Here is a 15,280-nt window from a genome sequence, read left to right as displayed (position 1 = left end):
GCAGGGCTGGGTTTTAGCCGTATGCTGAGGGAGCATGAGCGTCACACTCTCATTTGAATCCCAGCTCTGCCACTACTAAGTGACCTGGACAGGCATCCCTACCACTCTCCTCCCTAATTAAATGGTACCTCCAGGTAGGGGTCATAGGGTTTGGATACATCCTCCTAGAAGAAGGTTTCTGGGTACACGGCCGGGGTTGGGGGCTCCTGCAGTTCCTTGAGACCCATTGACATGGCCCAAGAACTGCTCTCCCATGCACCACAGCCCAAACTTCCAGCAACTGTGTCCTTGGCCACTCGGGATAATGACTGGCCTCACCCCGCCCCACCCAGGAGGCTCACTGCCTTCCTTCTAGCCTAGGAATGGCTGCCCCATGGAGACTGCTGAGTGGCCACAAGCACAGCTTCACAGTCAGCCCTGGGTTCTGATCTAGTATCAGTCAAATGGAGCTGTGTGACCTTGAGTAAGAGGCTTAACCTCTCTGAGTCTTCATTTCTGCATGGCCCCTGGGTCCTTGAACAGAGGCCCAGAGAGGACTAGTAGGTCACATGACCTAGAAAAGGCTATTTGCCGGTTTATCAGGCTTTGGTCTGGTTGAGGGTCCTACCTGGCTGGTTCTCGAGAAGTGCAGGCACCACGGTGCCTCTCCAGCCCTGTAGCCCAGGCTACTCTCCAAGACCTGCTAGAGCCCTGACCACATTGCCCTAGAATTTTCTGACCTGCGCTGAGGGGGCTCACACTTCCCCTCTTAAGGGATAGACTTGACTGGAAGACCCTTGGACAGGCCTGGACTGGTGCACCCCCTCGGTGCCTGTGCAGGCCTGGGTCAGACAGGACCAAGGAGGTGGATGCGTGCCCAGCACTCAGCTTCTAGCTCAAGGTGGTGGCCACAGAACAGATGGGAGGGGGAGGGAAGGGCTGGGAGGGAGGAAATCCTGGGGCTGGGGAGGAGGGAGTGGGGTCTGGTGTTTCAGCTGGGAGAGATGAAGTTCGGAAATGGACGGTGGTGATCGTTACCCAGCACAGGTGAACCTACTTAATGCCAGTGAGCAGTACACCGAAAAATGTCATGCTCAGCAGCCCGAACCTGAAGGGCCCTGAAGTCTGGCTACTTTGATTCGCTCAGGAAATCAAGGCCAGTAGGTCAGTGGACTAGGTCAAGGTCACACTGGGGGCAGGGCAGCAAATCCCCAGGAATAGTCTTCCCTCCTTTCTCCCCTCCCCTCACCTACCCCAGATCCCCGGGGAGCCAGGGCCCAGGCAGCAGAGGGCAGGAGATGGTGGACCCACCATGCATGTCCTCTAAATGGCGGCTGGCAGGGGCCTGGGTGCTTCCTTTCCCCTGGACGGTGCAGGGCTGGCCTGGCAGTGATGTCCTATCACTTTCAGTTTCATTGTCTGTTTTAATTGACACTTAATAATTGCACATATTCAGGGGTGCAGTGTGATATTTCAATACATCTATATAATGTACAGTGATCAGATAAGGGTAATTAGCACTGTCACACTGTCCCCAGTGAGGTGGCCAGAGACACCACTTCTCATCTGCACAAGTTGGTAGGCTTGTTAGCAAGAGGACAGCAGGAGGCCCCTGTTCTCCACCTGCCTCCCTCAAAGATACTTATTTCCTTCAGCGTCTGGGGGCCCCTTCAGTCACCTCTCCCAGGCCCATGGGGACACTCTGCCCAGGCAGTGTAGTCCAGCCTGCTTGCTGTCTGGCTGTGGCTCGCCCAATCAGAGGGAGGCTCTGAAAGCTAAATAAAAATTCATCCGAGAGCTGTGAACAATTAATGGGCCAAATACAATACCACGGACAAACAGGGTCTGTGCCAAGTGCAATACCAACCGCGACCAGGAAGGCTGAGCCAGCCGCGGTGTGAAGTTCACGTTTACCCGCCCATCAGCGCTGCCGCTTCGTGACGGCTTCTTTCCCCAGTTCCTTATCTTTGTCCCCCTCTCTCTTGTCCTTCAGCCCCTCTCTTCTTTGTTTCCTTCTCCTGCATGGCACCCACCCCCACTCCAGCTACTACACAGAATCACAGGAATGTTAGATTCTTCTTTTTTTTTTTTTTAACTTAAAAAAAGTGTACTTTCTGTTACTTTTAAACCAAATGTGTTTACCCAGTCAAGTATCCTTCCTTGTACACCCCAAGAACTCTGTGTCCCGCCACTGAGAGTTTCCACTCAGGAGCCCAGGTGTCCTTAATTACAAGGCTCCCCACCCCCACACCCATAATCCCAGCTGCTCAGGAGCCTGAGGTAGGAGGATCACAAGTTCAAGGCCAGCCTGGTCGACTTAGCAAGGCGCTGTCTTAGGACTGGGAGTGCAGCTCAGTGGTAGAATGTCCTTGGGTCCCATCCCCAGGCTGGGAAAAAATAAAAGGGTATAATTTAGAGAAAGCTTTTTGGAAGAGCCAAACCCTTTCATGAAAGGAATCAGCCCTCCAGGGATGTCTCTCTGTAAACCGGATTTTCGTCCTTTCAGCCATGTTTGGAGAATGTTGTGCGCCGGGCAGAGCAGATGGGGCACAGCAGGCCAGGGGTCTTGAGCGGGTACCCAGGGCCTGGGAAGCCCCAGGGAGGGCTCACAGGCACGCCTGGTCCCCTTGGTCCTCTTGGCTATTGAAGAGCCCGCTGACTTTCTCTCCATGTGTCTGTCTGTCTGCCCATCCATCAACAGCCCTTCCGCCCTGTCTCTGCCAGCCGCTTCTGGGTGCTACTCCAGCTGTCTGTCTGTCTGTCCACCTGACTGTCTGCTCTCCTTCAGGACGCCTTCCGTGCCTTCCACCAGGATCTCAACTTTGTGCGCAAGTTCCTGCAGCCCCTGCTGATCGGAGAGCTGGCCCCAGAAGAGCCCAGCCAGGACGGACCTCAGAACGTGAGGGGGACGGTGCTGGAGGGCTTGGGGACACTGCCACATTATGCTGGGGGATGCAGGGTCAGAGTTGGGCTTGCCACCCGGACCTGGGCAGACAGTCACAGTTGTAGCAATGTCCTGCACAAGTCGGGGCTCCAGATAAGACTTGGCCAGGCGCCTGCTGTGTGTTCCCAGGGGAGGCCCTTCCCTGCCCCAGGCCTGGCAGCCCCCGCTACAGTCAGGATTGGGAGAGCTGAGTTCTGAGGGTTTCCTCTCCTGTTTCTGGCTCTCTGCTTCTCACCACCCCACACTCTGTGCGGAGGGGGAAACTTGGCCCTCGGTCAGGCCCCTAGCTCACCCCCTGGCCGGGTGCTCCCGTGCCTCCATCCTTCCCCTCTGCCCTCACCTCTTGGGCCAGGCTCTAGGAGGAGAGGCTGGGATCTGGGAGCTGTGGGAGGCCTCTGGGGAGGCCTCACCTCAGCTCAGCGGCTACTCTGCCATGGCAGGTCCAGCTGATCGAGGACTTCCGAGCCCTGCGCCAAGCGGCCGAGGACATGAAGCTGTTCGAAGCTGATCCCACCTTCTTCGCCCTCCTGCTGGGCCACATCCTGGCTATGGAGGTGCTGGCTTGGCTCATCGTCTACCTCTTGGGCCCTGGCTGGGTGCCCAGCACCCTTGCTGCCCTCATCCTGGCCGTCTCCCAGGTGATCCCCGGGCTACCCAACAGAGAGGCCCAGCACATGTGGGCGCAGGAACGTATGTGCTGTGTGAACGGATACACCCAAGAGTGAGCTGCCCGCGGCCCGTGGGGATTGCCTGCGGTCAAGCCGTGGTCTCCATGAGCCAAGGAAGTTCTTTGCTTAATAAATCCTGTGTAGGAACAGGGCAGAGAGCCCAAGGTCACAACTCCAGGACAGACTTGTGTAGGGGAAGAAAAGGACGATCCCTCCTGCCCACCATAAAGGTCATGGCCCCTGTAATACAAGACAGGTTAACGAGAGAAAAGCAAATTTATTTGCTCATCATTTTATGGGACAAGGGAGTCTTCAGAGGGAAGAACCAAAGACCGACCAGGGCAAACTCTCCATTTGTACCCTTGGGGTCCGTGCAGCAGGGCAGCCGTGTAGAACTGGACAGGAAGAATAGAGCCAATGGAGACGGGCGAGTAGGGAAACCTGGCCATGCCTGTCCAGATTCTCCAGGGCCTCTCTGAGCAGCATTCTTTCCTCCCAGGTGTAGACAGGGCCCTTTCTGAAAACGGGGGTCTTAGGATCCACTGTTGGATAAGATCGGTCAGAGCAGTTCTTTGGGGCTGCCTCCACGTCAGGGAGATTGAGAGTCCTACCGTGAGGCCTCGAGGCTGGGCTTCAGCGGGGAGGGGCTCTGCTTTCTGTGCCCTGCCCTGGGACATGGCAGCTTCTGTGGCTTGCCTTAGGGAGAAGGAGCCGGGGACAGGAAGGCAGGAGAGGGCTGAAGAGAAACTTTGCTTTTGAGGCTTTCACTGGGCTCTGACCTTTGCAAGGCCCTTCACCGCTGCCAACACTCAGTTACCCTGGTTGGTAAAAACAGGAAATGGCCCCCAGGGACGTCTAAGTGACGCAGCGTCTGCAGTGGGCATAGCCCTGGGAGCTAGAAGAGCCCTGCAGCTCAGGGCTGGGGTCCCATGCAGCCGGTGCCCTCTTCTGTCCCGCCCTCCTGCTCTCCGCTAACCCTGCCCCTCTCCCCAGGCCCAGTGCTGGTGTCTGCAGCATGACCTGGGCCACGCCTCCATCTTCAGGAAGTCCCGGTGGAACCACGTGGCCCAGCAGTTTGTGATGGGACAGCTGAAGGTGAGGGCCCTGTGGGATGGTGGCCAGTACCCAAGGAGGGCAGTGCACCGGGCCTGCCCAGCTGTGTGGGTGCAGTGGGGGCGTGGCCTGGCCCTGCCCCTGAAGCCCCTCCTCTCCTAGGGCTTCTCCGCCCACTGGTGGAACTTCCGCCACTTCCAGCACCATGCCAAGCCCAACATCTTCCACAAGGACCCAGACGTGACCGTGGCACCTGTCTTCCTCCTGGGGGAGTCGTCTGTCGAGGTGGGTGGGGAGGGACATGGACACCCTTAGGCCAGGCCTGCAGCTGAAGGGACCTGGCAGCAACTGAGCGACCCATGGTGGCCCTGTCCAGCCCCTGCCCTCATCCCTACTGAGCTCCAGTCCCAGCCCCTGTCCCAGGTGCTTCCCTTCCTCCCCACCTCCTACCCAGCTGGGACCAGGAGCCCAGCTGCTAGAATCTAGAGTTGCCTTTGACCTTGGCCCCAGCCAGCCCCCTGACCTTGGCCTGGAGAGCTGCTCTCCCCAGCCGCCGCCTGTCTCCACAGTACGGCAAGAAGAAACGCAGATACCTTCCTTACAACCACCAGCACCTGTACTTCTTCCTGAGTGAGTGTGCATCAGTCCTTCTGGGGGTGGGGACGTGGCAGGGCCGTGCCTGAGTCTGCACTGTCCTCCCCACTGTCCCGAAGCGCCCACACCCTGCCTGCTCCAGGCCTGCGGCCTGGGCTCCCTCTCCCAGCACCAAGCCTTCTGCCTGGCTGCTCCCCCACCGCAGTCAAGCCCTGCACGGAACTTTCCAGGCCCCAGCCAGGATTCCCTTCTGCCCTCACAGAGGGTGGTCTGGAGCCCTAGAGCATTTGGGCAGTTTTGGCAAACAGGGGCAGGGTGAGGATTCAAGGGCAGGAACGTGTGGGGCTGTTCCCTGACGTGGGAGTCGGGAAACGGCAGGCAGGGGTGAGCCGAGGGAACAAGTGTGGACCAGGCCTTGTGGGTGACGACGCAGGGTCGTCCCAGCTGGACGGGACCAGTGCCAGCATCCCAGGGGTGTGTGGAGGTACAGCCCCCTCTGCCCACCTCCTCGTACCCCAGCCCTGCTCCTGCTCTCTGCCCCTTCTTGCAGTTGGCCCGCCGCTGCTCACCTTGGTGAACTTTGAAGTGGAGAATCTGGCGTACATGCTGGTGTGCCTGCAGTGGACAGTGAGTGGGGGATGCTCAGGACCCGTGGACAGCCGGGGCAGGGCTTCAGCCCCAGTGCAGAGGGGTGCCCACGCATGGGGGTGCGCAGGGGTGGGGAGCAAGTGTCTGCCTGTGTAGCCTGCAGGGAGAGCAAGCGTCCACAGAGGCACCGAGTGCGTCTCTGTAGGGGCGTCCGCAGGGGTCTCTGGGCCCGCGGTGCCAGGCACATGATAGATAGCCTTCCCCTCCGTGGTCAGCCCTGTGAGCTGACAGCACAGGGACCTTGTCCTTTCACCCAGCTGAGAAAGTAGAGGCCCAGGGAGGGGCAGTGGCCTATCCAGGGCTCCCAGGCAAATGAAGCCGAAGGTCAGATGGCCCCGGCCCCTCCCTCACCCCCTCCCGCTGGCCAGACCTCGGCCCCGGAGGCCACTCAGCATTGCCTCCACCCCCTGCAGGACTTGCTCTGGGCTGCCAGCTTCTACTCCCGCTTCTTCTTGTCCTACGTCCCCTTCTACGGTGTCCCTGGGGCCCTGCTTCTCTTTGTTGCTGTCAGGTATGGCCAGGATGGTGGGAGTGGGGAGGTCACACTCCAGCAGCAGGCGGCCCTGACCACAGTCCTCCTGGGCAGCGTCCACCCCTCCCCCACCCTAACCCACAGCAGTGCCACCGCCCTGGGCTGTCGGCGGAATCAAATAAACGTGAGGGGAGGCCGCTGGGGTGGGCAGGTCGGGGGAAGCAGCCTGGCTCGCCGGTGACCCCTGAGTGTCCACCCCCACGAGCCCGGAGTCTCCGCTCAGCCTTGCAGTGGTCACTGCTCCATCCAGCTGCTTTAAACCCCCGGGAGGGAGCGATTCCCCGACCCCACTGCGCCCAGGGGAAGCTGGGGCCCGGGCCTGGGGACAGGCACACTGCAGCCTGCACTCCTGGTACCTCAGTGGTGAGCTGGACGTGGGACAATGCCCGGGACTCCCACAGGGTCCTGGAGAGCCACTGGTTCGTGTGGATCACGCAGATGAACCACATCCCCAAGGAGATCGGCCACGAGAAGCATCGGGACTGGGCCAGCTCTCAGGTGGGCAGTGGGGAGGGCTGGGCGGGGTCCATCCTGGGAGTGTGGGGGAGCCCCAGTGGGCAGGGAGGGATGGGGCTGGCCAGGTATGGGAGGCAGGCCCGGGGGGCAGGACCCTGAGCCAGCGTCCCTTACCTATGCCCCCTGCCCCTGGCAGCTGGCAGCCACCTGCAACGTGGAGCCCTCGCTCTTCATCGACTGGTTCAGCGGGCACCTCAACTTCCAGATCGAGCACCAGTGAGTGTGACCTCGGGTCTTGACAGGTAGTGGGTGAGCCCCGGGGCGGAGCCAGGAGCCCCTTCCCTACCTTTCATGGGGAGGCCGGGACCAGAGTCCTGGGCTTGCAGGGCCCCTGGGAGAGGTGGTGTGTGGGGCCGGGGAGGTGAGGCGTGGCGGGGCTCCCTCTGCCAGCCCTGCTCAAACGCCGGCCATGTCCCCCCCAGCCTCTTCCCCACCATGCCAAGGCACAACTACCGCAGGGTGGCCCCTCTGGTCAAGGCGCTGTGTGCCAAGCACGGCCTGCACTATGAGGTGAAGCCCTTCCTCACTGCCCTGCTGGACATCGTCGGGTAAGGCTCTGCCCAGCCCCTTCCTTCCTGGAGGTGCCGGGGGGGGGGGCACACTGATCCCCGTCCCAGCTCAGCTGCTGAGCACCTGGCCCCTCGTCCACACGGGCCCCCTAAGAACTGGCGACGAGGCCTCTCTGGGTCAGCCATGCCTCCTCCCTTCTCAGCATTGACTCACACAGTGAGAATTCTTGGAGCATCTATAAATACATCAGTGAGCCAGACAGGCGGTCCCTGCCCTCCTGGAGCTGACATTCTAGCAAGAGAGAGCAAGTAATTAAAAGAAAAATGAGTCAACTGCAGAAAAAGTGAACGTGTTCTGGCAAAAAAAACAAAACAAACAAACAAACCAGGAGCAGGTGAGATTAGAAAGTAGGCAGGGGTTGCAGTTACAGGATGGCAGATGGGCAGGGTCAAGATGCCAGCATGTGAGCAGAGACAGAAGCTGAGAGGGCTGGCCCTGGGGCATCTGGCAGAAGAATATTCCAGGCAAAGAGCACCACCGTGCAAAGGCCCTGAGGCAGGAGCATACTGCTGTGTAGGACCTGAGCCTCATCTTGGGACGAGGCTGTGGCTGGGAGCACATTATGGGCCAGAGCCAAAGCAGAAAGGCAGAGCAGAAGCCCCGGCAGCCTGGAGGTGGGAACACAGATCAGATCGCGGGTCTTCCTCCTCTGGGCCCTGGCACACGCTGTTCCCTTTGCTTGGCTGCTGCTGTCCAGACTTGAGGTCTCCCCATGTTCTCCCAGCCTGGTCCTCTGAGTCCGTGCCATTCAGCAGAGCACCGTGTAAGCCCTGACATGGGGTTTCCTAGCGAGTTTTGATATGTCTGACTCTTCTGCCTGACTTCAGGCGCCTGGTGGGAAGATTCCATGTCCTAGGTGTGTGAGGTCACAAGGTCCAGCAGGAGAGGGCAACAGGAACTAGGAGAAGGAGGGACAGGCCCACCTGGGCTCCTACCCCGACTTGGCTTTGTCCACACCCCCCCATCTGCATCCCATCCAGCTCATGTGTGCCCAGGCTGCTCCCTGGCCCCGTTCACCTGCTTGCCTCAGGGGGAGGGGACTCACAGGGGACTGGGGACGCACCCCGGGAGCCTGAGAGTGTTGGCGTCCTGTAATTGAGTCTCTGATGCCCGCCACACCTCCCAGGTCCCTGAAGAAGTCTGGCGACATCTGGCTGGATGCCTACCTCCACCAGTGAAGGCAGCCCCCGGAGGAGAGAAGGGGTAAGGCCAGGGCCTCAGCAGCCACGAGCCAGACCGGCTGATGGACAACCTCACCCTCCGTGCCCAGCCCAGATGCCCTATGTGTCCTGCAGGCCCTGCTGTCTTTCCCTCCACCCTCTTGCCTGCCTGTTCAGCTGCTCTGCAGCGTGGCTCTGGGCCCAACAGGACCAGGAGTCGAGGGAGGGACCTAAAGCCACACCGGAGCACAGCATGTTTTCCTAAAGCAAGAAATGGGGGAAACTGTTATTTTTATATAAAAACCAACCCAGATATATTATGGAGCAGAGTGTGGAGTTTGCATGAGTTTGGGGGCTGGAATCTGCCCTGGACTCCCCATCGGTGTCTGGCCCTGGGTATCCAGGTGTCATGGTATCCAGGGAGGTTGGTGGCTAAGGAGCTCCCCTCCCTCTCTGGGTGCTCTGGGTTGGGGGTGGTGACAGCTGGTCTCAGATCCACTTCACTCACCAGCAACCTGGCAAGTCCTTATGAACTTCAGCTCATTTCACTCCTCTGTGGGACAGGACGGGGCTGGTCTAGCAGACAAAGGCCCAGGGCTGAGGGCCACGTCTGCAGGCACCTTCGGGGCATGGGAAGGGCAGCTCATGTGTCCCTGGACCTGCACCAGCCTTGTTTTGCAGCCCTCTAGGAGATGGGGGCTCAGAGGGCTGCATGCAGTGGGCCACCTGCCCCACTCAGGACCACACCTGGCATCACATGGGTAGGGGCAGGGTGGCCTGTGGCCACCTGGGGCCAGGTGCTTGCCTGTGGTTGCTTCAGTGAACAAGTCAGATCCTTAGGGCACTGCAGTCCCACCCCTGAGCCCCAGGAGTCCAGGAACTTGTCCTTGGGCAGGGCACTGCCCTTCACCGGCCCTCGCCTCCTCGTCTGCACAGTGGGTAGGGCTGGACGTCCTGGGTTGGGACAGTTCTGGGGAGGGCTTACCCAGGGCTTTGCGTGTGCTAAGCACACACACACTTAGCTATGTCCCCAGCCGGGGAGACCTTTGGGTTTCCTCTTGGGGCATCCTGAAGGTGAGAAGAAAGGAGAGGGGAAGTGCCACGCTCCTCGGCTCTGAGCTGAGCTTAGAGATGCTTGGAGAAGTGCTGGTAGCCTTAAATAACAACAGAAAATCTGAGATGCTGTGCTAGGATTTCTCTGAGGGCCTTTCTAGTGTGGGAACAGAGGTCACCCCACCAGCTGCAGGGAATGTCCTCCACTCTTTATTAGGGTGCCTATTAGTTTGTGCTGGGGTCCCCTTTGGGAGATGGAAAGGACACAAGTATTGCACTTCTGGTTATATCCTTAGTGGGGGTCCTCTGTGGGCACGGAGCTGGGGACATGCCCTCCCTATCCCCTCCAGAAGGCAACCCTGAGTGTCTGTTCCAGGGAGATTCTGGACTTCTATTCCAGTACCTGAAGCCCCTAATGTTCGGGTGATTGTGATAGTCCCTGGCACCTGGGCACCTGCTCTGGGTGGGGAAGGTGCTGCCTGGTTCCATGGGTTCTTGTGGCTCTTCCCCAGGGTCTCGCCTTCTGGGAAGTTCTCCAGGACTCTCCCCCTGCCACCTCAGCCTGAGGTCACCGTCTCTATACTCAGAACGTAGACTGAGTCTTTAACTCATGAAAGCTGGAGGAAACCCAGAGTTCCCCACGCCCTCCCTGCCCAAGGTGGTGCCAGCGGGAGCCCCCCCCGAGCAGGGCCCGGCAGAAGCAGAGGGCGATGCTCATGAGCAGCCAGTGCCACGCAGCCCACCCTGGTCCACTCCATGTGGCTTCCACCTGCTCTTACCTGGGGTGGGAATGGGTGGGGGGCCAATTCTAGTGTGGGAACAGAGGTCACTGGGAGAGGTGGGAGTGGGTGGAGTGTGACCTTGGGAAGTGATTCAGCCTCAGCCGTCGTCCCACTTTGGAAGTGATGGGAAAGAAAAGGGATGCGGCAGGAAGGCTCCTGGTCAAGAGACCAGCAACAGGGCCTGGAAGTTTTATGCAGTCCCGGGCCCTGGAGCTCGCTACTTGCTCTGTGACCTGAGACAAGCCTTTGGCCTTATCTGAGCCTCATTTTCCTCCTGTGGGTAGGACTGGATGCCCCTTGAAAGGTACTTGCTGCCTCAAGTGCCAACTCTTATGCCCAGATCTGTCCCACCTGCAGGGTTTCTGCACAGGCTGTCTCCTCTGTGGTCCACTTGTCCAAACCTGCTGACTCCTGGTGTCACGTGGACACTGTGAGCAGGGAGGGCTCTGGACAGTGTTCCCTTCACCCCCTACCTCGCAGGGTTTGGTCCACAGATGGTCAGCAGAGTTCCATGGTGGCACATGCCCGTGAGCCCAAAGATTTGGGAGGCTGGGGCAGGAGATTCATCAACTCAAAGCTAGACTTAGTAGTTTAGCAAGGCCCTAAGCAACTTAGCAAGACCCTGTCTCAAAAAATAAAATAAAACTGGGGGTGTAGCTCAGCAGTAAAGTCCCCAGTACCCCCGAAAGAGTTAACACCCTGGGTGGGGGGTGGGGACATGGGACAGAGTATGCTCCTGCCTGAGGGACCACTGAGCCTGCAGCGCCACCCAGGGGCCCCCGGAACACCTGCACCACTGTGGGGTGGGCTGTGCTCCATGCTGCCTCTGGCGGTGGGTGGCCTCTGGTGCTGCTTTGGACGATTTGCATTCCTGTCTGTAAATCGGGAATCAGCCAGTAATGTGCTTGAAGGACCTTTGGGGACACCCTCTGTCCGTGGTGACTACCCCCAGATCCCTCTCTACTGCCTGAAATCCATCACTGACAGGTCGTCTTTGCCCTTGTCCCCTTCCTTCCCCATGCTAGAGCCCCTGGGGACAGGCCACTCCCCACTCCAGCAGAGCTCCCCTTCCCTATCTGTAGGACTCCCGCTTGTTCAGTCACAGGGTTTGTAAAAGGAAGGCAGGAAAGACCTCGGTGGGGCCTCTGAGACGCGTCCCCATTTTTATTATCTGTTCCTTCAACCAAACAACATCTAAGTCTCCTGAGGGCCATTCAGAACCAGCCCTGGCCCTTGTCCTGTGGGAGTGACAGTGATGGGGAGGCGGAGAAAATGCTTTGTGCCAGGACAGGTCGTGAATCTTTCCCATGCTCACTTCCTGGGATACCTCCCCACCGCCATATCCGCCCCTCCCGAGCTCCTGCCTCCCGGCACTAATTCTCAGATAATTGCTGTCGGACCAGATGATTTGGAAGAAAGACCTGATTGCTTTCAAAATCTGGAGAAAGGCATCACTAATGGCAGCGGGCAGGGACACGACCCCTTCGCATGCTGGGTGGCTGGCTGCGTGTTCCTGTGTGCCTGGAAACAGAAGGTGGTCAACCAGCACTGACATCTGGGGCCCGCAGTGAGCCTTGTCCTCTGGCCCGTGTCTTTACAGGTCATCACCAGGCACCCTGCTGGGTTCCACAGCTGACCACCCCTAGAGGTTCTTCTCTCTGATCCTGATGCGCCCAAAGCACATGGCAACCCAGCCCAGCCCAGGTGGCTGCCACCTCTGCCCTGCCTCTTGCCAAAGGCTCCTCTCCCCTCCCAGTGGGCCCAGAGGGCCCCTGAATGTCCAGCAGGACTGCCTGCCTCCCGCTCACCAGCTTCAGACACAGCCCAGGCTGTTTGGCCAGCCCTCTCTCTGGGCCTGGTGCCCAGCACGTGCCCACACCCCCCACAAAGCTGATATGGTTATCTCAGCAGCCACCCTACAAGGGGTGAGGTCTTATCTCCTCCACCTGGACTAACTGCCCTCCACCACCTCCACCCACTCAGCCAGCCTCCTGGGAGCAGCTGGGAGAGGTCTGGGGTGGGGGCAGGATTCCCATGTGCCCTCCGTGTTTCAGCTGCCATTGCTGTGTGGCTCAGGCCAGTGTTTCCACTCTCTGTCCTCAGCTTCCTGGACTATGAATGGAGGTGTCAGGGTTTGGGTCACTCAGGGTTTTAAATATGAGGGTGTCATACCTTTGGCAGGGGGCAGGGTCAGAAATGCACAATTCGGCGGGTGTTGTGCAAGAGCCATGGCTAAGTACTGGACAGGAGGGAGCCGTTAGGCATGAAGCACTGGTGGGTATCCCCAGCTTCTGGACCCGACCATAGTACTTAAGGGCGAGGCAGGGGCTGGGGGCCTCACAGAGAAGACCCAAGTACCTGTGCACCTGGACCAAGATTTACCTGGTGCCTAAGCTGTGGTGTCTGTCCTCCTAGTTCCCCACCACTCTCCCTGGCCTCAGGTCCCTGAGTGACGAACCCTGGATTTCCAGTTGACAGGGACTGGGCTGGTTGCTACTGCTGCCCTGGACCACCCTGGGACTCAAGGGGTGCAGGTGGAACTCACAGATACATAAGAACAGGAGGCAGGTTCTCCCAGGTCTCCGGCCTCCAAGGGACTTACCAGGAGGACGAGGGCTCACAGGTGTTGAAATGTTGGCATCCTTGGAGTGTGGAAACTGTGCAGAAACTGTGGCCCGGAGGGCCAGCAAGAAGAAAGGACTCACCCAGGGCTACTCAGTGACTCAGAGCATCCCAGACCCTGGGGAATCACACACCCCACAGGGGTGTGGGGGAGTGAAGGTCTCTGCTGGAGCCCCCCCCAGCCCCGCTGAAGAATTGAGAGGTTGAGAGGCCGTGTGGGGAGCCTCAGGCCACTCTGCCTCCTGGCTGTCCCCTGAACCAGCAGACAGCAGCGTGGAGTCAGTGAGAGGCAACTGTCAAGGGTCCCTGCCACAGTCCTCTGACTTCCCAGGCTCAGGGTCAAATAGACCCAGGACCTGACCCCTGTGACATGGGCTGGGATGATCTTGGCTTCCCCTGGGCTGTAGGGCCTCCCCCTGCCCCCCAAGCCCCTAGAGCACACCCTGTGTGTTAGGCCAGGCAGCGCACCAGCTGCCTGTCCATCTCACGGAGCCACAGGGAGGTGAGAATAAAATTACTGCTTTTATTTCCCAAAAACGTAGGGGTGGGGAAGCAACATGACAAAAATGAAGATCAGTTCCCTAGGATTCATTCTGCCTCCGGAGAGAGCACATAGGAGCTAGGTGGTGGGAGGGGTCAATGCTGCCGCGGTTACCTTGGGGTCTCAGCCCCACTGAACTGTCAATCTAAATGTTGGTTAGTGGATTAGACAGTAGAACTAGGCCGCTGGGCCGCAGCCTTCCCCCTCCCGCACACTCTCCCAAAGCCTTCACATGTCCTGGCCTCCGGCTGGCCTCCTCCTCTTCCCGACACCCACTTGGCCCTCACTGGGCCCCCCACTCCCCTGGCGCCTCAGGGTGGCCTCCTGAGACTCCCCTCCCTCCTTGCTTCCCTGCCCTCCTGCCAGTAGTGGTCTCCACACCCTGGGCCTGGGGGAGCCCATGGGGGCATCTCATAAAAGGCATATTGTCCCAAGACCCAGCCCATTGCCCTCCACCAGAATGCATACCGTGGAACAAGTTAAAATGGCAAAGATTAAAAGCAGTAAGACAGGAGAGCGAGGCTCAGTGCTGTCCCCCTGACACCCATTCTGGGGAGGGCCTGTGGCAAGCTCTAGTGCCCTCCTGCAAGGCCCAAGTCCTTGGGCCAAGTAGCCAAGGACTGACCGGAGCCTTTGGGGGAAGAATCTGACGGCTAAATCTCGGGACACTCAACTAGGACAAATATCTGAAAGAGGTGGGCGCGGGGCTGAGCCTCCAGGCTGGCCAGCCCCTCCCACAACCTGGCCGAGCCCACACAAGGGACGCCCCTCTGCTCCCAAGGTCGTGGGCTCTGGAGTTAGGAAGACGGAGGAACAGAAGCTGCACCAGCCTGGGGGCCCAGAGCTCCAGTGGTAGGCGGTGGACATCCCCTGGGCCTCGAGGTCTGAGCTGGCCATGCTGCAGGCCTGGAGCCCTGGACAGCTGGAGGGAGGCCCCAGGTACAGACCCCAGCCGTGGGAAGGAGACCCAGAGCACAAAGCACACCTCCCTCCAAACAGGAGGGCAGAGCCAGGCCAGGACCCTGCCCACAGACCCCAAGAGTATCCGAGGGACTAGGGTTTGTCAGCCTGGTGGCCAGGTAGAAGCGGAGTCCCAGGCCAGACCCCATGGACCTCTGGTCTCCTCAGATCTTTGGGGCAAAGGCTGGAGGCAGGGACAGAGCCACTTCCCATGGCCACCTCTCTCTCTGCTCCTGGGGAGAAGGAGCCAGGAGGTGGTGGGTGAGGGTTAGGGCTGGGAGAGGACAGGCCCCAGAGGGGTTGGTGGGGTGAAGGGAAAGAAGAGAAAGAAAACCAAACATGGGGTCCATAAGCCAGTGTGTACCCCAGCCTCATGGAAAACCCTCAGAACGAAAGCCCGCCCCTCCCTTTGGCCATCACCCCCACCTGCGCCCCTTCCCCATGGGGCCCTCTGGGGGGAAAATCTGACGCTGAATCTCGGGACGCTCAACTAGGACCAACATCTGAGAGAGGTGGGCGAGGGGCTGAGGGCGGCCACTTCACTTGTGGAGGTAGGCGTCCAGCCACAGCTCCCCAGACTTCTTCAGGGAACTGCAAAGAGAGAGGGAGGGACCAGGGCTCAGGAATGGGGCGCACCAGTGCAGGGGGAGAGGCGGGG

At 59.5% G+C, this 15,280-nt stretch overlaps 2 protein-coding genes across 3 annotated transcripts in view; one reads left to right on the top strand and one right to left on the bottom strand.

Annotated features, from left to right (window-relative positions):
* The first annotated feature begins 2,472 nt into the window (after positions 1-2,472).
* On the top strand, positions 2,473-8,988 carry Fads3 (fatty acid desaturase 3). Of its 2 annotated transcripts, none has more exons than XM_048788971.1 (12): positions 2,473-2,553; positions 2,768-2,878; positions 3,364-3,561; positions 4,585-4,686; positions 4,807-4,929; positions 5,214-5,274; positions 5,789-5,865; positions 6,300-6,397; positions 6,820-6,916; positions 7,071-7,150; positions 7,357-7,482; positions 8,631-8,988. In XM_048788971.1, exons 1-12 carry the CDS (start codon positions 2,488-2,490, stop codon positions 8,680-8,682), a joined length of 1,191 nt encoding a protein of 396 aa, XP_048644928.1. In that variant the 5' UTR covers positions 2,473-2,487; the 3' UTR covers positions 8,683-8,988. The 2 variants fall into 2 exon arrangements, with proteins under 2 accessions (XP_048644928.1, XP_048644929.1); XM_048788972.1 differs by having other exon boundaries at positions 6,780-6,916.
* A 4,642-nt stretch (positions 8,989-13,630) lies between these two features.
* Fads2 (fatty acid desaturase 2) overlaps positions 13,631-15,280 on the bottom strand; it is a 29,624-nt gene continuing 27,974 nt past the window's right edge. The window contains exon 12 of the mRNA XM_015506790.2: positions 13,631-15,213. Within this exon, the coding sequence (XP_015362276.2) occupies positions 15,162-15,213 (52 nt within the window). The 3' untranslated portion in view covers positions 13,631-15,161. The remainder of the gene's footprint in view (positions 15,214-15,280) is intronic.

This window comes from Marmota marmota, unplaced genomic scaffold (genome assembly GCF_001458135.2).
Source record: "Marmota marmota marmota unplaced genomic scaffold, marMar, whole genome shotgun sequence".
NCBI lineage: Eukaryota > Metazoa > Chordata > Mammalia > Rodentia > Sciuridae > Marmota > Marmota marmota.
This window is presented reverse-complemented; position numbering and strand designations above follow the sequence as displayed.